Source organism: Panthera pardus, unplaced genomic scaffold (assembly GCF_024362965.1).
Source record: "Panthera pardus isolate Hobbes unplaced genomic scaffold, ASM2436296v1 HiC_scaffold_16, whole genome shotgun sequence".
In the NCBI taxonomy this organism is placed as follows: domain Eukaryota; kingdom Metazoa; phylum Chordata; class Mammalia; order Carnivora; family Felidae; genus Panthera; species Panthera pardus.
This window is the reverse complement of record NW_026526721.1, coordinates 54,264,645-54,289,546: the sequence shown is the minus strand read 5'-3', so window position 1 is coordinate 54,289,546 and position 24,902 is coordinate 54,264,645. Positions and strand designations below refer to the sequence as shown.

Genomic DNA, 24,902 nt, shown 5'->3' with positions numbered 1-24,902 from the left:
GCAGGGTGAAGAAATTGCTTGAACAGAAAAACTCATCAAACTCCTACTTTTAGGGGAGCTGCCTCCTACACCCCAAATGCACCTCTGTGGAGAAAACCAGTCAGTGTAGCTTGCTGAAGTCATGCTTAGTGACTGGAGTAGACAAGGCCATTTCCCTGGATGGGACATTACCCATGGCCCTGTCACACAGACCTGCTCCTCATGGTCAGGACGAAGGTGAAGGTGATAAGGATGACTGAGCAGGATTCAGGACCGAACTGCAAAGTCAGATGTATTAAAGCCTTGCCTGGAGAGAGTATTTTGGACCAGAGTGTTGAATTTGGGATTTCAGGTACATAATATTTTATAGGAACTTTTACCTAATAAATTTCATTGAAATAAATATTTTAAGTGAGTATCTGGAAAGACATTTTGATAAACACATAATTATTACAAAACAAATAAATGCTTCCACTTCATCAAGCATTCGGATGAAATACAATAAATCATTCTCAATAATTATTTCAAAACTCTCTTGAGGAGTGGCTCTTTAAGAGGTTGATGATAGGCATGTGGAAAAATACTGATTTGAGTCAGTTTTATAGCTTACACTGCCTACAATTAATTCCCCTTACTAAATTAAATTCTTGGCAGTTAGATGCCTTAACAAATAAAAGACGTATTTCATTCTCCCTATGGATCAGTTAAATATATCTATCAATGTATTGATAGTTGATTCAATAGTTGATAGTTGAATAGTTAAGCCTTTGGCAGACACGTTAGGGTTAAATAGCTTTTCATTGAAATCACTTCCTTCAGAAATAAAGGAGGCCTTATATTTGCACCCAGTACAATATATTTTAAGAATTAGTTAAAATAGATTTATCTCAGAAAAGAGTAAGAAAAAAAAAGGTATTAGATTCAAAGTCAGCTCACTGCAGTAAAAACCTCCTAAATTGAAACCTTCTCATTAGTCTTCAACCAGAAGGCCGCCTCCTGCCTTGTACTCTCATTGCATGTTGATGAGACTTCATTTAGTGCCATTTTTAATTCCACTTCGTGTCTGGAAAAGATATCCTCTGATGCTTGAATCATTTCTGCTCTGTCCCTCTCTACACACTTCTAGAGACACGAAACCCACCCCTCCTGACACCGAGAATGCTTCCTATTTTTGTTTTGAAGGCTAGAAAATTTCTTTTCCATACCGGTTCTTTCTCTATCTTTCTATTGCCCATATCTGTCTTGCTTCTGGCGCTGCTCACGTGGACCATGTCTAATCCCTCCACAAATACACTAACCCTTCACATATTTTAGCTCCAATATATAGAAGAGGAAGTTAAGACTGAAAACCACGAATGAGCTCAGAACTCAGAATGCTAGTCACTGGTGGGCTCCACCCAGATCATTTTATACCAAGTTCTGTCCTTTTTCCACCTCTCCATGATGCCACCTTCGAGTCTTTTATGATCTTTTAGAGAGCACGGGGAAGAGAGGAGCAGAGAGAGAGAGAGAGAGAGAGAGAGAATCCCAAGCAGGCTCTGAGCTGTCAGCACAGAGCCTGAAGCAGGGCTTGACTCACAAACTGTGGTATCATGACCTGCGCCGAAACCAAGTGTTGGATGCTTAACCGACTGAGCCACCCAGGCACTCTTAAATGTGATTTTTTTTTAATGACAGAGATCATATCTTTAATTTGGTCTAATATTTCCCATAGTATCACACACATTGAGATGCCCCAAAAATATTTATTAATGTGAAATGAAAGTCAAATATCCTTATTTTACATTTAATTTCCTATAGAAGCAACATTAGAAAAAGAAAATTATCTTAGTGTAGCAATGTAAATCTTTTTTTAAAAAAAGTATGGTCTTACATTCCATATAGTTGCTGGTGCCAAAGATATGTCTCAGTTATAAACTTGGATCACTTATATTCTTCAAACAGAATACTAACAAATGCCTAAATATTTTGCATTTTTCTACTTCCTTGATTAAACATGTTCCTGATCAGTTTCTCTGCTTCGGATTTTTTCCCCCTCCAGGTCTGTCTATAAACTCCTTCCACACTACTCTTTCTACACAATAAAATGAATCTCTTGGCCTCCAGACTCAATTGTGTACTCCTTGGCATGGTTCATGGACACACGATTCTGCTCATTTATCTCGCTCTGACCCCACACAGAACTTGGTGCCTTCTTCAGCACCTCCAAGTTCTCCTGCCCTGCTAGCCTGTAAAACTACGGATATTAGCAGTTTAGGTACAGCATAGTTTAACCAGGACTGCGATGACCTGAAAAACACAGGTTTTTTTTATTGAAGGCTCTATTTACATTTGTTTTTGTAATTCACTCTTTTGAGTAGATTAGCCTTATTTGTTTATTTTTGGTTCTCTTCCAACAATTAAAAAATTTCCAAAAGACAATCTTCAATTTTTTTTTTTTTTAACGTTTATTTATTTTTGGGACAGAGAGAGACAGAGCATGAACGGGGGAGGGGCAGAGAGAGAGGGAGACACAGAATGTGAAACAGGCTCCAGGCTCTGAGCCATCAGCCCAGAGCCTGACGCGGGGCTTGAACTCACGGACCGTGAGATCGTGACCTGAGCTGAAGTCAGATGCTTAACCGACTGAGCCACCCAGGCGCCCCGCAAAAGACAATCTTCAAACAATAAAGTAATCTGGCTCTTCCTGTGGCTATAAACCCCTGAAAAGACCGCATTTCAATTCCTGGTTATTCCTTACACGGGGAGAATACTGGCAAAGGAACCGTCATCGAGTTGTTTCCGGATAAGCCTGTTGAAGATGTGCGGTGCTTAACTGTACCCGTGCCATGTTGACGAGCGAAGGGATGCCCAGATAGCTGCTAAAACATTACTTCCGGGTGTGTGTGTGAGGGCGTTTCCAGGAGAGTTCAGCATTTGAATCAGTGGACCGAGTGAAGAAGATCCTCAACACCAAAGCAAGGAAGGCTTGAATAAAACAAAAAGGCAGAGGAAAGACGAATTCGTTCTCTTTGCTTGAGCTGGCAGATCCATCTTCTCTTGCCTTCAGACAGGGGAGCTCCTGCCTCAGGGCTTCCGACTCAGACTGAATTATACCACCTGCTTTCCTGATTCCCCAGCTTACAGAGGGCAGACTGTGGGACTTCTCAGCTTCCATAACCATACAAGCCAATTCCTGTAATAAATTTCTCTCTCTCTCTCTCTCTCTCTCTCTCTCTCTGTCTCCTTCCTTCCCTCTGTCCTCTAAAAAAATTTTTTTTTTAAGTTTGTTTATTTTTGAGAGAAAGAGAGAGGGACAGAGCATGAGCCGGGGTGGGGCAGAGAGAGAGGGAGACAGAGAATCTGAAGCAGGCTCCAGGCTCTGAGCTGTCAGCACAGAGCCCATCACGGGGCTCGAACCCACAAACCGTGAGATCGTGACCTAAGCCAAAGTTGGATGCCCAACCGACTGAGCCACCCAGGCGCCCCTTCCCTCTCTCTTTCTATACACACATCCTATTGGTTCCATTTCTCTAGAGAACCCTGAAAACACACTAGGAAAAGTCTACTGACCTGGCTTCTTATGAACATGCTCTTCTATCCTTGAACCAAATGGTGATGTTGAGGAGAATAAGGAGGAAAATAATGATAGCTATTTTTTACTGAGAGCTTACTATATGCCAGGCACTGCTCTAAGATCTTTGCTTGTATAATTTTACCCACCTCCCTATACAGCCCTATGAAGTTGGTACAATCTTTATCAGAAGACTGAGGCTCAGAGAGGTTAAGTAGTTTATCCAAGGTCACAGAGCTAGGAAATGGTAGAACGGCGCTCAGATCCGTATAGTCTGATCCAAAGCCCTGGCTTTTAACCACCGTGAAACACTGCTGCCCCAGCTTCAAGGGTTTGTGAAAACCCACTTTGGATAGATCATACATTACTTTCCGTTAGTTTCAGAACTGTTCTCAAGATCAAAGGCTCTGGACCAACTCCCTCCCGTATTTACATGCACAGAAACAAAACCAAATTTTGCTGTGGTTCTCTGCCTGGCCGTATGTGGGAACCACTTGGTATGTTCTTCCAATCGATTTCTCAAAATAAAGATGCTGGATCCTGGCAATTATGATTAAGTTGGTCTGCGGTGAGGTGCCAATGTCAGTAGTTTTTTTTTTTTTTTTTAACATTTATTTATTTTTGAGACAGAGAGAGACAAAGCATGAACAGGGGAGGGCCAGAGAGAGAGGGAGACACAGAATCCAAAACAGGCTCCAGGCTCTGAGCTGTCAGCACAGAGCCTGATGCGGGGCTTCAACTCACGGACCGCGAGATCATGACCTGAGCTGAAGTCGGACACTTAACCGACTGAGCCACGCAGGCGCCCCCCAATGTCAGTAGTTTTTAAAAACGAGGGATTTTAATGAGAACCACTGTGGGCCCAGGTTGCCACAAGTAAGTACACTGACCAAGACTTTAATTTCATTGAGAAAGAGTCCCCAGTTCCACTCCTCAGGGTACAGATTGTACCCTAGAGGGGAGAGAGCACCAGGACGCCCCACCCCCACCTCCAATCCCCAACCTCAATTTCACAACCAGGCATTAACCCCCCCTTTAGAGCCTGCTTTGCCGGCCGCAGGAGCAAAGAGAGGCATGCAGGAGTGGCACACAGCTTTCCACCAGTGTCTAGGTCCCTGATGCACCCAAAGCCCTGGCAGAGGCCCAGTGGGCAGGTGTAATCAGAGTTTCCTAGGGGATATTCAGAGTAGAGCCCTCAGCAAGCACAGCTTCTATATTTGTCCTCCAGAATGATTAATCTGTTTAAGCAAATTCCTAGAGCAAAATTAAGATGCTCTCTCTAATCAAGGAAGGAGATTGTTATGCAGCAGCCTTGGGCACTGATTTGGTGGAAGGAGCTCGTGACCAAAGGGCCTCAATAACCTAGTGGAACTAGTGAAGGTGACAGGATGGGCTTAGCCAGCCAGGTAGAAGCAGGTGGCCAGGAGGCTGAGAAGAACGTCAAACAGGAGAAGTCTGTGAAGGCAGAGCAGTCAACCGACGGAACGCTGCTGAGGGTCAAGGGCAATGAGCTGTGCGGTCACACCCCCAGATGTGGGGGTTTAGGTTATTAGTGGCTTTGGGAACAGCGGCAGTGTTTGTAGAAGTGGGTGCTCCTCCAGAAGAAATAGCTCAAGGGGGTGAGAATCGGCTACTTGGTCCCTGGGGGCTTCCAAGGCTGGGAAACCAAGGGTTGGGATCCTTTGTAGGGTGTTAAAGAAAGGGAGCTGGGTGGGCTAGGGCTGCTTCTCTAGCATGCATATCTCTCTTTGGGGAGTAGAGTTGGAAGATGAGGGCCCAGATCATGTCTCTAGGCCCTGATACGTGACAGTGACACATCATCTCCCAATTAACCCCAAGTCCAGCACCACATTGCCATCTGTCTCATCCATTTGACCTGGGCGCTGGGCTAGAGCTGCCTGACACATATTCTCAAAGGGACATGACAGCTCCCCACTGGTCCCAGGTCCCAAACTGCAATGAAGGGTGGATTCTTCCCTCTCCTCTCCCCTCCCCTGCATAGAACATAGTGTCCTGGAGAACAGACACTCCTCCTCCAGGCCCAGACTTGGGTTGGGGAGGCACTGGAGAGAAGGAAGGAAAGAAGCCTGGGGAGAGCAGGAAAAGGCAGGGTGGGAAGAGTTAACCATTCTCATCTCATCTCTGGCTCTGGCTGAGTCTGTCCCTAGGACACTAGACCCTCTATCCCTCCCTTACCATCGTGCTATGTCACTCTGAGCCTCTGCATAGACCAGATGGCATCTTGCTAGTCTCTCCTTCAAACCAGCTGCCCCCGGTCAGGCCCAAGTCACGGAGGAAAATTTACAGCTCTCACTTGGTGCTCTAATATCCTTTTTAACCCACGTGAGGCCCATTAAGTTAAGCACTCTTGACATTAGGCTCTTAAAACACAATCGGCCCAGAGGGCTACATGGTCAGAATAGAAAAGATGTGAGGAGTTCCTCCTGGCCCCTTCCTTGGGCCCTCTCAGCCTTGGACCTCAGCTGTCACGGAGGGTCCCCGTGGTGCAAGGCAGGGGAAGGAGGAGTGAAACAGGGACACTACCTATGCAGAGGAGGGTATCAGCACAAGCACCTCGGCCACCTGCTCAATGGCTCAGCTCCCCACTGGTGAATTACCTTCCCTCCCAAGACATTAGGACATAGATTCTGAATTTAGAGGCCAGGTTAAGCAGAGGGAAGTGGAGTCAAATGTGTGAGGCCAGTGTCAACAGGCTAGAAATGAGTTTTCTAGGAATTCAAGGTAGATGCTGGGCTGGGAGGGAACCAGAACGCTTCACTCCAGAGAAGAGACGCGTCTTGCCGTGCAAGTGGAGGCTCCGTGCAGGATGATGTGCGTCCTCCAAGGTGAGATTCACGGGAGCAAAAATGGCAGCCAGCATGTGTGTCTCTAAGATCCTCGCCTTCCCTGATGCTGGAGTTCATCTCCCTTCCCCAATTCAAGGTCCCCTTGGAGATGCGTGCACAGTCCTGATTCCTATTCAAATGTTTTCTAAGGTCTGTTGACTAATATTGAAGACAGATTCCAACTCCCTGAAGAGTGCGGCTGTGGAACAATGTCAACAGCATTAATGCTCGACAAACACAAGATATGTTTAACTCAAATATTTAAATACAAACGTTCTGTTTTGGTACCCAGTACAGATGAAGGTGCACTGTGCTCTTCCCTGCTGTGAGCTAGTGAGAGATATCAACTTTATTAAATAACCACAAACATTTTCCCCTGGAAAAATCCATTGGGGTGCCATGCGCTGACCCCAATTTTTTTCTAAACTCAGTGTGTGTTGACTCTGTGTGTTTTTAATTTCCCCCTCCAGCAGGACAGCTGGCCTCCCGAAGTACGCCTCTCTCTGCCTCTGACAGGCCTGCGGTGTGCCACCGTCACCAGACAGATGCAGAACACAGTCACAGGGCATGTGTGTGGCCTGACCAGCAGGCTATGGCTCTGCCCTGCCCTTCAGGCTGACAGCCCAGCTCCTCTCAAGGTCAGAGCCCAGTGCACTCAGCTGATCAAGACATATGGTCCCTCCTCAGGAGCCTTTGATATTTTGGGCTGGAGCTGACTGAAAAGTACCAAGTTCTAACACTCTTCCTCTTCAGGCCAGACACACCGAACAGGGAGGCCCAACTGAGACTTTCAGGTGCCTGGAGCATGAAGAAAAATTAGGGTTTCTCCCCCAGCATGTATTTCAAAATAATGTACTATGATGTAAAATGAGTCAAGACTCTAGGGACGCCTGGTGGTTCAGTCGGTTGAGTGTCCGACTCTTGATTTCAGCTCAGGTCATGATCCCAGGATCATGGGATCGAGCCCCATGTCAGGCTCTGTACTCAGCATGGGGCCTTCTTAAGATTCTTTCTCTCTCTCTCTCTCACTTTCCCTGCTGCTCTCCCGTGCTCACAGTCTCTCTCTTAAATAAAAATGAAGGAAAATAATTTAAAAAATAAAATAAAATAAAGTAAGTCAAGATTTGGTGCCATCAGTGAATACCTAGTGTCCCATGCCAGGTATCTTTTGTTTGCTGGCCTATTCCACTCCCTCACCTTTCTCCATCCTGCTCTGGTGTCCTGGGAGGCTACATGAACTGACTTTTCCCGCAAGCTTTCTTGCTCCGGGCTCCAGATGGGTTTGGCTAATGGGGAACAGAGCAGGAGACTAGAGGGAGGAAGGAGAGTAAAGCTGTTGTCACCATGCCTGACGGTGGCTGTCTATCACCTGCCCTCTCCATGTGTCTTCAAGTGCAAGTTACCTTTCCAGGACCCGGCCTCCTCAGGCCTGGGAAGGAGGAGGATTACAGGGCCCTCTGTTATCAGCCCACGGACCCTGCACTCTTTTGTGTTTCCCTACACGTTGGTGAGTAGTTTCCTTACAAAACTCAAATTTGCCCAATTCCATTGTGCAATCTCTCTCCTCCTGGGACTTAACTAATACAACAGCAAATGTCAAATTAGTTTTTTGGTTTGTTTTTTTTTACTAATTTTTTCCTTAAATGTTACTTGAAGTGCCCCAAATTTGTGGATGCCTTAAGAATATCCCAGACTTGGGGCGCCTGGGTGGCTCAGTCGGTTAAGCGCCCGACTTCAGCTCAGGTCACGATCTCATGGTCCGTGAGTTCGAGCCCCGCGTCGGGCTCTGGGCTGACGGCTCAGAGCCTGGAGCCTGTTTCACATTCTGTGTCTCCCTCTCTCTCTGACCCTCCCCCGTTCATGCTCTGTCTCTCTCTGTCTCAAAAATAAATGTTAAAAAAAAAAAAAAAAAGAATATCCCAGGCTTTTTTCCTGGGTAACCCAGAAAGTCAAATGAGGGCCAATCTGTAATGCAAACAGGTCTCGAATCTCCTGGGTGAGAGCTTCTGCCCCACATCACTGCACCGCGGCAGACACAGTCCAGTCCAGACGGCCCTGGGCAGACAATACAGAAGAGCAGCATGGGAATGGCAACAGGCCAAAGGGTCAATACTTTTCTTACCAAAACTCAAAAAATGATTACGATTTCTAATTTAGTAGTACTGAAGATCATACTTTTATTATGAAAATCCAATTAAAGAAAAATAATGGAGATTTTAGCATTGCCAGCTGAAACATTGTAAAAAGTCCAAATATTGTGAAGAAGAAATAGGGTGAAATTATCAGATTTTGTAATGTCTGTGCTCTCTTGGAAGTCCAGCCATGCCCTCTCTCTCTTTATGTCAGGGTCCTTCTGCTACTTGCAAAAAACCCAAACCAAACCAAAACAAAAAAACGCACACAAAAAAACAGAGGCTATTCCTCTCTCCTCAGTGAAAGACAGGTCCCTCTGCAATATGGCTTCTGACTGCATGGATCAGATGCAGAGTTCAGATGGTTTGCCCTGATTATATGCTTAATAAATCCCCTCTTCTGGGAAGCTTTCCTGGCTTCCTTCACTGTGCTTCTCAGGCACTAAAATATAAAATTATTTTGCATTATAATTCTCAAGTTTCTTGTCTTACAAGCTCCCAACAGATTGTGATTTTGTTGAGGCGGAAATGAGGCCTTTCCTTCCATCTCCCATACAAAGCTCAAGCCCCCGTTTTCAGGAGGCTGAGTAAATATGTGCTGAGCAGACGGATAAATAAATTCATGAGAGAGTGAAGGTCTATCACCTCTCAAAATAGATTCATACCTCTCAGATTTTTTTCTAAGCCCTAATAAATGTTGTATTGTTTCCAAACCTGCTATGAAATGGGTGTCAGAATAGTGGCAAAGTTTGTGAGTCATTTCTCCAAATCTAAAATATGAAAGTGGTTTAGTCAAACAGAACAGGATAACCACCTTCCCTTTGAGAGGTATCAGGACTTGCTGATGATTATACTTGTGAAACTTCTATCTCTGGACCCAAGCTGGAGCACCTGTGTAAAACGGGACACCTATCCTTCCCCACAAGAGAACTTTCTTTTTATTTTCGTTTAGATGCAGTATTTCCCAATCTTTTTTGTATTGGGCCAATTCAGAACAAGGAAAAGTTTATTAATAATTTATTTTTCCTGTCCAAAACAGGGGAAAAAAAACCCTCAGACTTTATTGAATCCCAAAGGAGGAAAATGGTAGGAAAAAAAAATTCTTCTTTCACATAGTTTACCTATTCATTAAACAGAAGAATGTCAATGAGGAAATCAACATGGCTTTTCAGCCATATCACTCCTCTTTCGTGATATTTGTGAAGGAGACACATGGAGGATACTTTCTAACTTTTTGTTGAATTAATAGATTTTTTTTAATTTTAATTTTTTAGAGACAGAGTGTGTAAGCAGGGGAGAGGGGCAGAGGCAGAGAAAGAGAGAATCTCAAGGAAGTTCCATGCTCAGCCCAGAGCCCGACAGGGGGCTTGATCCCATGACCCTGGGATCATGATCCGAGCAGAAACCAAGAGTCAGACACTCAACTGACTAAGCCAGCCAGGTGCCCCAGAGACTTTATTGTTTATACTGGTCTTAGGTTTATAGAAAAAATGGGACAGAAAATACAGAGAATACACACATAACCCCTCACTCTCTCAGCCCTCCACCCCACAGGCTCCTCTATCATCAACATTTTGCCATTAGAGTGGTATGCATGTTACAATGGTGATCCAATACTGACATATCATTATTCACTGAAGTTCATCTTTTGCATGAAAGCTCACTTTTGTGGTATATATTCTATAGGTTTTGACAAATGCATAATGTCATATATCACCCATGACAGTATCATACAGAATGCTTTCACCACCCAAAAATGAGCCATGTTTCATCTACTTACTTCTTCTCCAACCACGCATCCTTTCACATTCTCCATAGTCTTGCCTACTCCACAACACCATTAGTTGGAATCATACAACCTGTAGCTTTTTCCAATAGGCTTCTTTCACTTACCAATGTGAATTTAAAGTTCCTCCATGTCTTTTTCTAGCTTGACAATTCTTCTTCTCCTTCTCCTCCTCCTCCTCCTCCTCCTCCTCCTCCTCCTCCTCCTCCTCCTTCTTCTTCTTCTTCTTCTCCTTCTCCTTCTCCTTCTTTCTTCTTCTTTTTTTAGCACTGAATAATATATTCCATTGTATTCATCTGTTTATCCCTCCATCCTATTGAGGGGCATCTTGTCTGCTTCCAGTTTGCAGCATTTATTTATTTACTTCTATGAACATTCACGTGCAGCTTTTTGTATGGGCATAAGTTTTGCACTCATTTGGGTAAATACCTAGGGGGACAATCGTTGGATTTTATGGTCAGCCTCTGTTTAGCTTTGTAAGAAAATGCCAAACTGTCCCAAAGTGGCTGCACCATTTTGCATTCCTACCAGCAGTGAATGAGGGTTCCAGCTGTTCCACATCTTTGCCAGCATTTGGTGGTGTTGCTATTTGGGATTTGGGCCACTCTAATTGGAATATAGGGGTATGTTGTTTTATTAATTTGCCAGTCCCTAATGACATAGGATGCTGAGCATCTTTTCATATGCTTTTTTGCCATCTGTACATCTTCTCTTGTGAGGTGTCTGTTCAGGTCTTTTGTCTTCTTAACCGGTTTTTTTCTTAAGTTTTAAGAATTCTTTGTATAGTTTGGATACACATCCTTTATTAGATATGTATCTGAGAATATTTTCCCCCAGCCTATGGCTTGTCTTTTATTCTCTTAAAGAGTTCCATTTTTTTTAACCATTACATTTGTATATAGCATTGTATGTATGTATGTATGTAGGTAGGTGGGTAGGTAGCATTTTAAAGTTCACAAAATTTGTTCAAATGTAGTATCTCATTGCATCCATAAAATGGAAGTAGATGTTGTGGTGCTCACATTAGAGATGGGGTTTTCTGGTTGCCTGTCGTGTGCTGGCACAGTGCTAGTGAGTGCACAGAACTGTACAGAATGGGTCCCCCTCCTGGCAACTTGGCTCCGGTGGGGATGTCTGCTTCTGTTTGTGCCGGGCTGAAGATTTATATTCAAGAGGACCTGGTTTTCAGAGGCCTTGCATCTGGCAGTCCTCACCCCACTTTCCTCATTTGGGGGACCTCTCTCCTCAGTTATCAGTCTTCATCTTGGGGTGCCTGTAGTCCGGGTCCCCTTGGGGAGCAACTATTTTGAGACAGAGATTCCAAGATGATGGTCCTAGAAACCCCCTCTCCTCTTTTGGCAAACAAGTAAACAGCAATAAACAATACTAGAACAAAAAAGTGAAGCCCTCTCTTTTTGTGAACTGATGTATTGCATTTTGGCTCAGCGGTGAACACATTTGCTAGAGTTGCCAACAATTCCCCTCCCCCTCCGCCCAAGTCTTACTCTACAGTCTCAATTTCCTGGGAGGAGGGTACCACACCGTGAGACTTAGGGGCATGTTAGGAAACTGCATAAACTCTCAGTGTACTGCACTGAGATTATAACTTTCATAACTACACTAGTTATGAAATCATGACGATAACTCTGCATTGTGGATAACTCCAATGACATCATCCAGGTATGGGGACCCACGTGCAAACGTCTACCTACCTGGATTGACAGATCCAGCCTAAGGCGGCATCGGGGTCTCTGCGTTTTGCATCTTTTCTGAGCTTTGAGATTTAAAGCCTCTTCTAGTTCTTGCTGAATCGGTTTAAATAAAGACAGCATTAACCATACAAAGAATTTAATGGAGTGGTTAATGGTGTGGGTGATGTCAACAGGAATTTGGCAGCATCTGTGAGGATAATCCGAGAGGAATCATCAGGAGTTGACAACCCTTCTTTCAGAAAGTGAAATTGCCTGGTTCTAGTTAGACCAGTTGTTACTGGCTTCCCTGCCTGGAAAAAAAAAAAAAAAAAAAGTCACAGTAATTTCAATGGAGTTGTTTACACAAGTGGAAAAATCTGACTCCTTGATAGCATGTTTCAGTTGCAAACCCCTTTAATGACACTCAAGGGCCTTCCAGTAAGAGAGAAATTCCCCTGAAACTAAGGAGAAGTTATTTGGAAACAGGTGCCCTTCCTCAGTAAGGTTATTTATGTTCATTGGGCTAATGGTTTTTGTCCAGTAATACATTTAAATTGCTTTTCATTTTACAGTCATGCTTCACTATCACATTTCAGAAAGTCACTTCTCTTCCTCTGTACAGCCGGCAATTTCCTCAAGTATGCGATGACAGCATTGTCCTTTCGAAGTCATTTGAAATAGACCCGATCTCATCCATCTCAGGAGAATATTCTCTGGCTGATAATCATAGCCAAGTGGAAAGTGCAAATGAACTCAGGCGTCTGGTAGCTCTGTCCTCTCTGCGGCTCCCTGGAGGCCTTGTCGTAAGGCGATGGTGCATCTATTGATCTGGGAAGGAGCCAGACATTCTGCCTCTGACAGTAAGTGAGACGTAGGTCCCTCAACTCAGGTTAAAGTACAAGGAGGTTAGAGGAGAAGATTTATAAACTGATGATTTATAAACTGAGTTACAGTTACCTGGTGTGGATGTCAAGGAACAAATGGCCCCACAGAAATGAACATAATTAGGTTTATACAATGTTGTTGCAGATTGCTCAGTGAAATGGGCAGCTCATGGGCAATTGGGAAAAATTGTACCTTTAAAACTGGAAAATGTGGATCAGACTGTAGTGAATTTGAAGCACATATAATTCTATTTAAACATGTTGGGTGTAAGTGCCATGTAAGTGCTATTAAAGACTAGCTTTATTTTTCAAAACAGGTAGAGGATAGAAGTGCCCATTTGTTAGGTTTTATTTTGTGTCCTGGGGCCACAGGAAGGTCTTATTTACATGCGTTGGGGGGAGAGGGCAGGCTGCCACAAGATGGGCCACTGTGGCATGAAGATGACGTTGAGTTAAAAAGCAATCAACACCCAACAGATTTCGGAAAAGCTCTTGATCTCTACTTTAAATGCCTACAAAGAATTAAGATAGAGGACCTGCTCCAGGAAGAGAACTGTCACCATAGATCCTTACATTAGGATGAGAACTAGGTGTGGTAGACAGGGAGGAACCTGGCAGGGCCTGACTGATCCAAGTCTTCTATGTACATCGTTTCTGAATTGCCAGCAAACATGTGTTTATCAAACGTTTACTCTTTTTCATCTTCCTGTGAATTGCTTTCTTTTCCTCCAAAGTGCCAGCCCCCTCCCTGCTTCTCCTTAGTTCTGGATGACATCTATACCTTGGTTTGCCTGTCTTTGGAATTCCGTCTCCATGTGGATCCCCGTAGGTACACTCTTAAATTTTATTTTCTCCTGTTAATCTGTCTCGTGTCAAATTGGTTCTTAGTCCGGCCAGAGAGGGGACAGGACGTTCTTGCTCCCTGACACATGAAATGGATCACTCTTCTGCCTGATTTTCAAACTGATAACTATGTGTGTGTGTATGGTAAAGGCTTAAGCTATTATAAGGTTAACGTTCAAGTTAAAAAGTTTTAACCCTAAAATAAAGTTGACTGGGAGGAAAAATAAAAGTGTGACCGGGAAGTGTGAACAGCATTGCTCATCTGTAGCAATTTAATCTCAGAAATCTCATCTCTGTTCTAAGACCCGGAAGATTGTCCCCTCAGCCAGTGCTCTTCAGCAGGGGAAGGAGAACTGTCAGGGAAAAATGAACGGTTCCCTGCTCCATGACTGGGGTGTCTTCCAGGGTCCCACCTGCTGTGCAGTCTTGCCACTTTGTTGGCTGTGCCTTGTCTTTGACTGCTAGCGAAAGCCTGCTCTGCCCCAGGAAATAGTATTCATCGGCTAATTTATGACTCTGTTCATTTGTCCTACCAATTACTGATGCTGCTCTCTGCAGTAGGCTGAAACACTGGGACAGATTCTACCTAAAATAGATCTTTGGCTGAGGAGCAGGTGGTGGCGGCAGGCTAGAATGTCACCCAAAGGCAACTCGGAAGAGAAAAGTGCGCACCCGGACCAGAAAACCATTTGTTTCTTAAAAGAAGGCATATGGAATATTGGATGTGTGGGTAGGAGTGAAAGAGGAACCCAAAAAAAGGAATTCACATGGATAAATGTTCATATATAAAAGATGTTAGTCTGATTCTAGTTTGAACAGTGTCCTACAGAGGACTGTGGCATGCTTGACAGTCAATGCTCTGCATTTGCCTTCGAATTCCAGGTGCCCTGTCAGGTGGACTTGTGGAGGTGAAGACTGTCATTGCTCCTACCGCCTCAGCTGGGTCCTCAGCACAACTAGGTCCCTAAGAAATGTTGCTACATGGGCAACCCACTCATGGAAAGTTAGATGTTTGGGAAGTGGGGAAAGGAAGACCAATGAAGCCTTTTGGCAACACAGATCTCACTGATGGTCTTTGAGGGTCCACAGACAGATGCCTGATGAACTCCAAATTAAACTCTTTAAATTTCTAAAACCTTTCTGAATTCATGCATGAGTTACAGTGCAGTCTGCAAACCTGAGAGAGATCATCCTGGTTTTTAAAGCAGATGTTTTTGGAGCTAAAAGAATTCCTTTAACTATCAATCCCTAAAAAGCTGGAGGCGGTATGATTTGGCCATACTGAGATGAACATTTAATGTAAAAAGTAGATACACCACCTTCCATACTACCAAAGGGGAAGTAATCCTGCAGTCCTACTAGATAATAGGTACTTCCTGGAGTGAAGTCCTTTTCAATGGTCGAGGATTAGCAAATAAAATCTCGCATGTACAGTTCAGACCCAAATCCTTCACAACAGCCCCATCTTGTTCCAGGAATCCTCTTGGAGCAAAGGGGTTCTTGAGTCATTCACCCCACCATGAAGATCTTACAAATATCCCCAGCGGAGAAGAAAGGGCCAGGAGATACAGCTTTTGTGTGCACAGGGTGCAAAAGCAGGGAGGTGTGCTATTGCTGCAGACAAGTGCAACAATTGGAAAGATTGCACTTCAGTAACATGCAAGAGTTGGGACTGAGGTTGAGGAAAGGATACAGCCAAGGGAGAAGGAAAAGAAGTCAGAGAATCACACTCTCTGGCTATCAAAATTACCTCTGACTCTTAAGGCCAAACGCTTAAATCATGCTGCTTGACCTCACCATTTCAAATATTCCTAGGCTGTGTCAAGGCTGAGCTGATGTGCTAACTGCACATCAGCCCTGGAGTCAACATAGCTGGGATGCCCCATGCCTCAACACACCAAAAGGAAGTGCACAGCATCATGGATCTCCCCCAAACACTTGTCTCACTTTTGCCATTCTCAGAGATCTGTGGCCTTGTCTTAGCAGCTCTTGTGCCAAGATCCCTTCTATGAAAAAGGGCTTTAAAAAAATAAAAATTTGAAGTAGAACAGTAACACATTCCCATTTTCTCCCCTTAAAGCCTTCAAAATGCATATTATGTTTCTCATGAGTTTATATGTAGCTTCTTCCTGACAGCCTTTGATTCTCATGCCCAACCTCATCCATATTGCATTTCAATTAAAGATGCATATCTCTAGCCCCCACCAGAGCACACCCCCCCCCCACTAGACTATACACCCCAGAAGACTGTCTTGTTGGTACTTAGCAGGTATCCAATAGCAGTCATCCACTGCAGTTCTGCTGAATGATTAGATTGTTACAGGAGCATGACGTAAACTATTGAATGGACGTGAGGTGTGGATCACAAAGAACTCTCCTGGAGCCAAAGCAAGTGAGGTGAAATAATTTTCATGGGTTTTGAACAGAGAAGTGGAACAGAGCAGGGTTTTTAAGCAATTTTATTCTAACAATACAGTCTTGATTTTGATTGATATACAATAAGAGTTTTAATGAAGGTGAGGCTAGCATCAGTGTGTTAAATACCTCATATTCTATTTACAAAAAGGGTTTAGCTCTTCTAGGACTGTGCAGAATATTGCTCTTTTATTTCTAGTATACTTATAAATGTATAAATGCCTAAGAGATAGTATGGGAGAAATGAAAATTTAAAACTAGAAAACATCATCTGAATTTCTCCAGTTTCAAGAATTATAGAATAAATATCTTGGAGGAAAAATAATTTAAAATTGTATCATACTGCTTTCCTATTAAACATACTTCAAATACATGCTTCAAATTAGATGGCAAATCATTGCCTATTTCTGCATCTACCGAGTATATTTCCACTGTTTGTATATCTTTTCAGTACTTTCATGCTTGGTTCTGGAAGATATGAATTGTATGTATTCAAGGTGCCTTTCATAAGCTCCACAGCCCAATAGTAGTACAGACCAGGAAAATGTAATCACTGATACTTGAGTACATTTCTTGGAAATATTTTCATGCTGGCTTTAAAACCATTTTGACTTTCAGACATCGAACTTGAAAGACCTGTTTGTCTGAACTTTCCCTTTTCCCCTTTCACCCTCCATCATTGTCAAGAAACTTTCAATCTTCACATTTTTCTTTTCTGACTTCTGCAATACACAACTTTGAGACAAAATGACCTTTTATAAAATTCCCTAGGGTGAGGGATCTCCAAGTGGGTTGAGCCATAAAGTAGGAGTTACCATTTTCTCTCTTCCAGGAGCGACTTCATTTTACGCTTTTAATTTCTGGCCTGTTGACTCAGGGTTCCAGATTTTTTCAACCTTTTGGCAACCCGCTTTCCAGAGCTCATCTAAAATTTTGTCTCCACTGTTCCCCTCCACAGATTTCACTCTTGTAAGTCTGAGAGAGAAAAACCCGAGTGGGAACAGCAGTGGAGGGAAAAGTGTAGAGGACATACAAGTTTGTTAAAGTTTTATATAAAATTATAAAAGTTTTAGCCCTTGGGACTTTTTAGACACTGTCTGGAAAAAAGGGAAAGGTCATAAGAAGCAAGGCTGAAAATAAACAAATAAAGACATGCCAAGAAAAGGGTCTCTCTGATGAAGCTCTCTTCAGAACACTGGGTCAAGAAAGGTAAATCTAGAGATACTCAGCGGGAACAGCATAACCGAATTCCAAATTATCTTCCCTCCAGCACGACTCTTCCTGTGGCTCACGGATTCCTTTTGCTTTGGGCAGGAAACAAACATATTTTTGGAAGTGTGAGGAGGCGATACATTAAAAAAAGAAAATTTGTGCATATCAAAATATTTGTTTTTAAAGGCTGTATATGAAGTATTTATACATGAAATCACACTTCTTGGATATGCATAGCTAGGGTTGGGAGATGAAATGAAGGAAAAATGGGTAAAATACAAATGAAACAAGAATTGGGAAAATATTAGTATTTGTTGAAGCTGGGTGGGTGATGGGTCTATGGAATTCACTCTGCTAGCCTCTTACCTTTGCATATGTTTGAAATTTTCCATACTTTCAAAAGGTGAAAAGGTTGCTGAAAAATTACGATGAACGATTTTATGTTCCTTCAGTTGTATGGAATGGAGTCAGTGGTATTACTTTTAGCTCATCACTTAGTGATAACTGTTTTATGTTTCCTTACAAGAGACTATGTTCTACCCCAAAGGACAGATCTGTGTAATACATATAGAACCATAAAACCACACACGTCTAACCCGTAATCTTTTCTTCTAATAGAATTTATATTCTTTGGTATGGAGCTTCCATCATCACTACAACACATTTCATTCCTAGTAATTAAAAAAAAAAAAAAAAAGTGTCCTGGAGTACTGGACATGTAATTCATCAGGCAGACTAATTTTATGGAAAAACCCCATAGTGCTACATACACAAGCGTGAGTTGCCTAATGTGAATTTAACATATTGAGTTTTCCACCGTATTGTATTTCCTGCTATAGCTTACTCCTGATGCAGCAGGCCCTTACAAGTTTAAAGAGGAAGCTAGCTATACTTAGGGTCTCTTTCGAATATACATGAACATATCAACTTTTGAGTCGGAATAAAAAATCATAAAATCAACAATTCCCATTTGATGAACATTTCTGTTACAGGCCCTAACTTCATAAGTATTTTTTTTCATCCGAGCAGAAGTGTGAGGAGGCATTATCACCACCATCATTTTGTAATTGAAGTGGGGTTCAAGGAGGTCGAAAAGCCCAATGATAAACGGATAAGTGGAACCAGACTTTGAAGCCAACTCTGTCTGAACAAAGCCTGTGGTATCATTATACTCTGTATTTATATACTATGTGTGTGTGTGCTCTTCTGAAGGATTAAAACAACATAGCCAAAGTTCTAAGGTTCAGGACATCGCATCCAGCCAAGACTGAGGTCTGAATTTATACTTTAGGTTATGGGTTATCACTTCCATAGTTTTATTACAGTTCAGGGAGAGTTGGTATGTTCAAGGTCATGCTTTTCCCAGGGAGGCCCTCCTCCTAAGTGGCAGAATGAAGCAGATCTTTCTTCTGTCAGGCTGATTTCTCCTCTCCCCATTAGGGAGAAGCAGCCCAAGCCACTCAAACACTGGGACTATCAGGAAACAGTTTGGGGGAGGTCACCATTCGCATTCTGAAAGAGCTGAAGTATCTTTTGTTAAAGTGCTTTCCCTACTGTTTTTAGTAGACAGGGTATACTGAAGGCACTTAGTCTATAGACAGGGGTGTGAATGTAAAGAAAGATATTTGAATAATATCTTTAAAATATTTCAAATTTTTATTAAATATTTTTATTCAGTTTTAAGATCACAGTTAAAGTACTTTAGCATGTTATACACATGACTTACATGTGCAATTTTTAGAAATATCAAATTAAGTATAAGATTTTGAAGAAAGAAATTATATAAATGTGTATATTGACTTTTACTACACATACATCTAAGAAAGCAATAATTCTGTTGTACCATTAAGTGGAAATCATTTATTACATGGCATGTTTACACCAACTCTAAAGAGAACCAAGCCAATTTCTGAAAGCAAAAAAATGAGCAATTCAGTCATGCTGAAACTGTCAACAGACTTAAGACCTGGTGGTCAAATGAAGCCATGGTTAATTTAGGACATGTAAGTAAGCAATTCAAACCTAAGAGAAAAGTTCATAATCTGGAACAATGGAGTCTCAGGTGGTTTTTATTCTTTTTTGGACAAATTCCTGAGAGCAAGAGACTTGTTTAGTGCTAATGAAACGCGAAGAATGTTGCTGAGCGTGTGCCGAGCTCCAGGTCACAGACCTGCCCCACCCCCAGTTCTGCTGTTCTGAGAGCCCAGGCGCTAACCTGAGGCGTCCAGGGACATGGGCCGGCCCCCGGCAACTGCCAAGGACCAGCAGTGTTAGTTGGTGAAACACACGTGCCCTTGTGATTCACGTTAGAGCCTGTGAGGTATGACTGCGGTGCAGGTGGGAGGGTTCGGAGGCATTGAATTAGGTCCTTGTTACTCAGTAACCAGTTACGGCCCAAGTGACCGGGCAATCTTTGGAAGGAGTAGTAATTTTCATGACAACTAGTTCTGTGCACAAAAACCAATTTGAGGGCAGGATCAATTTTGACCACTGACTGCAACAAGAAAACAGTGGCCAGAGAACTTAGTACAAGGTTTCCTCCTTCAACTTATTAGTATAAATCCTACCATCGCAAATAAAATTTGGCCAGGAGCTGAAACTTGCATTTTTTGTGTGTGAAGAAAATGTGTACTTATGTTTTTTAAGGAAAGCATAGCACAGATGGAGCTGTATCGGGGGAATCAAATATATTTGTCTTGTTGTTCACTATTTTTGTTGTCACTTCTTTGATCCGAAATAGAAAGAAAATAATGTCCCCAGTGAAAAGGACAAGGTGATTTAATATGGAGTATAATAAACTTAGCTATCACTTCCAAACTAAAGCAAAGCAGTCCATCAAACCCTGAATACTTCACCAGACATATCTGGTAAGATAAACTGAACAACTTGTTTCTTAATGTGAGTATGATGTTAGTTAATCTAAATAAGATGAGTTTTAAAAACCCCAAAAACTCAAGTAAGAACAAAATCCAAATCTAACTCTTTGGGAATGCTTGTATAAATAAAAGCAACATCTAATTAACAATTAGTACACTCTTTATAAGGTGCAAAACAAGGTCCTATGTGGGGAGAGCTAAATTTTCATTTCCACCTAGCAGTCACTCTGAATACTTTATAGGTCAAATGTAATAATGACATTTGCTTCTGCTGCCCATTTTCAGCAATACATTGTTCTCTCTGGAGAAGGTGGTTTGGGAAGTCAAAACACTGCAGTGGGAAACAGTGGCACTGAAGGTAGAAGCAAAAAAAAAAAAAAAAAAAAAAAAAAAAGACAGACCTTTGAAACAGGACTTACTGAAATTAACTTTTAAAGCCGAGGTAGCCCATTAGAATTGGCCTTACGTGAGGGCTCTATGGAGCAGTGCAATCAAAGGTGAGTCTCCTCAACAGCATCACGGACACCCCGACTTTCCCTTTGCAAATGCTGATTCCAGGCCTGGCGGGACTTCCTGCCTTCTCCCCAGCGAGGCCACGGTGGCTCTTCTCCTCTGCTGGGTGGGTGCCGGCCTCCAGCTCCAGCTGCTGGTCTCCAGAACGCTTGGGATTCATACAGTAGTTTAGCAGGCAGCATGGTCCCACTGCTTCACATTAATGCCAAACGCCAAACTTGGAACAGAGCTATTCGATACCCTCCCTCCCTCCCACACTGTATAAACAAAACGTGTCAGCTTCCAGCTTACTCCTGGTTCTGGATCAATTTATAATTTGCTTGAGATTTTACATAGGTGCAAACTTTTCCATACGATGAGCCAAAGACTGCAGAGTGCAAACAAAATTTTATGAAATGACTTAGGCGGAGTAGCATCTGACTTGCTAAGAAAGTGACAGGGAATAAACATGTTGGAATATAAATAACCAGACCAGTTCAGATGCTCCTTTTTGTTCGGAGTGTTCCATCGCAGGAACCAGAATCAGTGATAATATGGGAATGATTTCAGCATGGCTTTGAGATGGCATTGGTAGAAAGCTCTTCTGACAGAATTAAACAAACATAGTTCTGGTATTTGTGGGAAAAAGAGACTGTCAGAATTACAACAGTATGATTCATCCTTATAAAAGGGCTTTGATGAATTACAGTTTGATCTAAAATCTGGGAACTAACCTAATCTGGGGATAAGAACCTGTATCGTCAATGTGGCTGTGGGACGTGGTTTCCTTCTCCTGATCTCCTTACAGTTATCCAAACAAATAAAAACTTAAAAAGGATGTCTTACAGTATTTTTTTTTCTTTCACTCAGCTTCTTATAGCTGCAGCTTCAGTTACTATAATATACTCTACACACTTCAAAATTACATAGGAAAATACCCAGAACAACTAAATAAATAAAAGGCTAAGGAAAACTGGAACAGTACTGCGTCTCCATCTGAGACTAAATCATCCACTTCGGCATCACAGAGAAGGGCTAGGACAATTTTTTTCAAAAGATTTATATACAGGTTTGAATCCAGAAATTAAGGTTAAAAGCATAAATATCGATAATTTCAACTAGATTCAGAATGGTTTTTCAGAAAGATATGATACAACAATTTAGAATAAAACAAAGCAGGCATCGTATTTTGGTTTGCTTGAGATATACATAAGGTGCAAGAACTTCTTCTCTTGAGGATGCTTGTGGGACAAATGTTAGTGTCAATGGTGTTTGCTGGCAGATTAAGGTACACACCATAGCAATATGATTTTCCAAAATATAAAAGAATAAGATAAATGAAATGAAAATGGTAGATGGGGGGGGGCACTACATGTTGGTTGGGAATATCTGTGCTAACAAATATTGTTACCTGAAAATGCCAACACCCCTCACCAGCGGATTCAGGGCATGAGAAAAGCACTAGTATTGAAATCAAGACTTCACTCAGAGAAACAACAAGGCGAGTGTCTAAAGGACTATAAAGCTTTGCAGGATTTCTGCTACTCTCAGTGCCTAACCGCTTAAAAATTAAGCATTTCTACAAAAAGGCTTTTTTTTGTTTTTTGTTTTTTTAAGTATCTGAAAACAGTCATATCCAGTAGGTTGCCCTCCCACCCCACCCCTGCCTAAGGGAAAAGCCACTGAGGTTTAGGAAAAGCAGATCAAGTAAGATATTAATCACATAGAAAAAAGTAATCTTTTGTTTTGCTTCTTTTTAAAAAAGGTCCCATGAATATACAGCAATCTCTTAAGGAAATCTAGTGAAATGTAATTGGAGGATTGAAGGACGGTGCTCTGGCAAAAATAGATCTATTCTAACGTGTTCTAGAGAATAACAAGTTAGTACCATTGTCAAGGTGCATGTTCTGCACCAAACAATTTCTGTTGTTGGTTTTTGTTTTGTTTCATTTTGTTTTGTTTTTGGATTTTTAGCTAATTATAATTTTTAAATCACTGCTAGCAAGTGGTCCAAAAGCTCCAACAGCCACCAACATTGGGACCCAGCAATTTTCAAACATTCACTTTGTGTTTTGAAATTTAGAAAATATTAATAAAACAGCATCATAGTAAAAATATTATGCTAAAATCTGGGGCTGCTCACCTGATTTATTTCTACGCGAATGGGGTTAAGCTTTAACCTCGGACTAACTAGCTTTCTAAATCCTTCTTCCTCCACGCCCACAATGTTTATGCATTTTTGAGGACACCATTCCAATGCTCTGCTGTCCTCTTTACCTGCTTTGAAGAAAAAAACAACCCAAACAAATCCCTATATTCTTTTCAATTGTTAGTATGTTGTACATATTTTCCAGCACCGAAACTGAAGTAATATCTACAACTATGAAAAGCTAAACCTAGTCAGTACTAATAGAGTCGTTTTTTGTATGGCTATTAGGTCAGATTACGATTAGAAAAAAAAAATCATCATTACAATTCAGTCAAGTATAAATAAGAAAGCTAGATAAAACCTTGTAAACTGTCATCATTTAGAGATCTAATTCAAAAGCTTCAAACTCGAACTAACGCTATCAAAATTCCGCCAGTTTGAAAACCAATAAAAATTATTGCTGGAATCCAATAATTAAAATTTGGTAGTTTGTGCTGTGATGCAAGAGTGGGGATCTACTTTGTGCTATGGAACAAATACCCTGTAAACTCGGTAGCCTCCGACTAATTTTGATTTATCACTTTGCATGTGTTGCTAGGAAACAAGACACTGTGAATGTCAGGTGGTTAAGTCGGTATGTCGAATGTTCGGATAAGCCAGGTAATCCACTTGGCACTGGCATATGTATGGTTGGTTTTATGTCCGAAAGCAACAAAACACAAAAAGGAAACAAACTTGCAGGTGGATCTGTGACTAAGAATCCCACTCTGGTCAGGCATCCCTCCCTCGGCATTTATTCATTCAACACCTCCTTGACAACATCAACTCAAAATGGCTCTAAAAACCTGCAGTGCCAATTAGGCTGTGCATAGCAATTGCTACCCGTCCAGTCTGTCTGGGATGGATGTAAAAGGTCTGTAGCTCAAAGTCCACATGAAGTGAGTGTCTTCAATGTGTTTAGGATAGTGAAGTAATACTAAGGTCACTTCTGAATAATATTTTTCTTTTTTTGTTTGTATGAACGATCCATTGGTCACATAGACCCCTGTGTAAAAATAAAAGAATCCTCAAGGCATGAAAACATCAGTAATCTGTAGGACTCTTCCCCTGTCTGGGAAAATATTTGCCACAATTTGCCCCAAGCAAATTCTTCTTAGTCACTCAAGGCTAAGAAAAAAACTCAGCTTGTAAGAATTGTAATTTTCTCTCTCTCTCTCTCTCTCTCTCTCTCTTCCTTTTCACCAGCAAACTACCACTCTGGTGGCAAATATAAAAGTGCAGAATATATGGACCACGAGGCCGAGCATACACCGCTAACAATGGTACATGTGCCTGCCCGTGCTGCTTGGGGGTCTCTGGAACAGGCTTTTTAATATTATTCTACAATATAAATGTAGGTATAACCTATTATATAAACCATCTTAGAACTTAAATCTCCATGTACAAAAAAGACTAAGAATATCTAATAATAACTAGTGCAGTGCGTCAGTTTTTGTTTTTTTGTTTTTTGTTTTTGTTTTGAAAGAATAACTAGGTAATATACGAAACTAGTTTCACACTCTCCGGTTGGTAAAAGAGACGCTGGATGAGCTACAGTAAAGGCAGCCTTTTACCAAGTTACCACCTATTACCGTCAAAAGCCTTCAATAGAAAGCAAAGCTCCAGGATCATTCTGTTTCTGCTCATTATCAGACAGATAACCTCACCCTCAAAGACTCTGGGTTCCAAAAGAACAAACGGGCCCAGGATGCTAACTTCTGCTTCAAGTGAATCTGGGCCGTATAGGGCAACAAGCACTTGTTTGCAGTCTGTATTTTCCACCACATGGACTCACTAGCATCCCTCCGTAAAGACAAGGCTAGGGTAGTAGGTAAAGCACAATGTTTTACAATTAAAGGGCGCTTCACTGGTCAGCGCAGGAAATAAGTACAGGAGCCTGTGGCATTTCTTTTGGCTGTCCATCATGGGTGAGCGGAGTGGACCTCTGACCTCTGCAAAACAAGAGGAAGAACAAAAGAAATCACCCACTTAGAGTATATTATCA

General features: G+C 42.0%; 1 protein-coding gene across 8 annotated transcripts in view; it reads right to left on the bottom strand.

Annotated features, from left to right (window-relative positions):
• Nucleotides 1-18,978: 18,978 nt before the first annotated feature.
• Nucleotides 18,979-24,902, bottom strand: part of BBX (BBX high mobility group box domain containing) — a 282,740-nt gene continuing 276,816 nt past the window's right edge. For all 8 annotated transcript variants that reach the window (XM_019448262.2, XM_019448264.2, XM_019448259.2 and 5 more), the window contains one exon: nucleotides 18,979-24,849. In XM_019448262.2, the coding sequence (XP_019303807.1) occupies nucleotides 24,762-24,849 (88 nt within the window). In that variant the 3' untranslated portion in view covers nucleotides 18,979-24,761. The remainder of the gene's footprint in view (nucleotides 24,850-24,902) is intronic.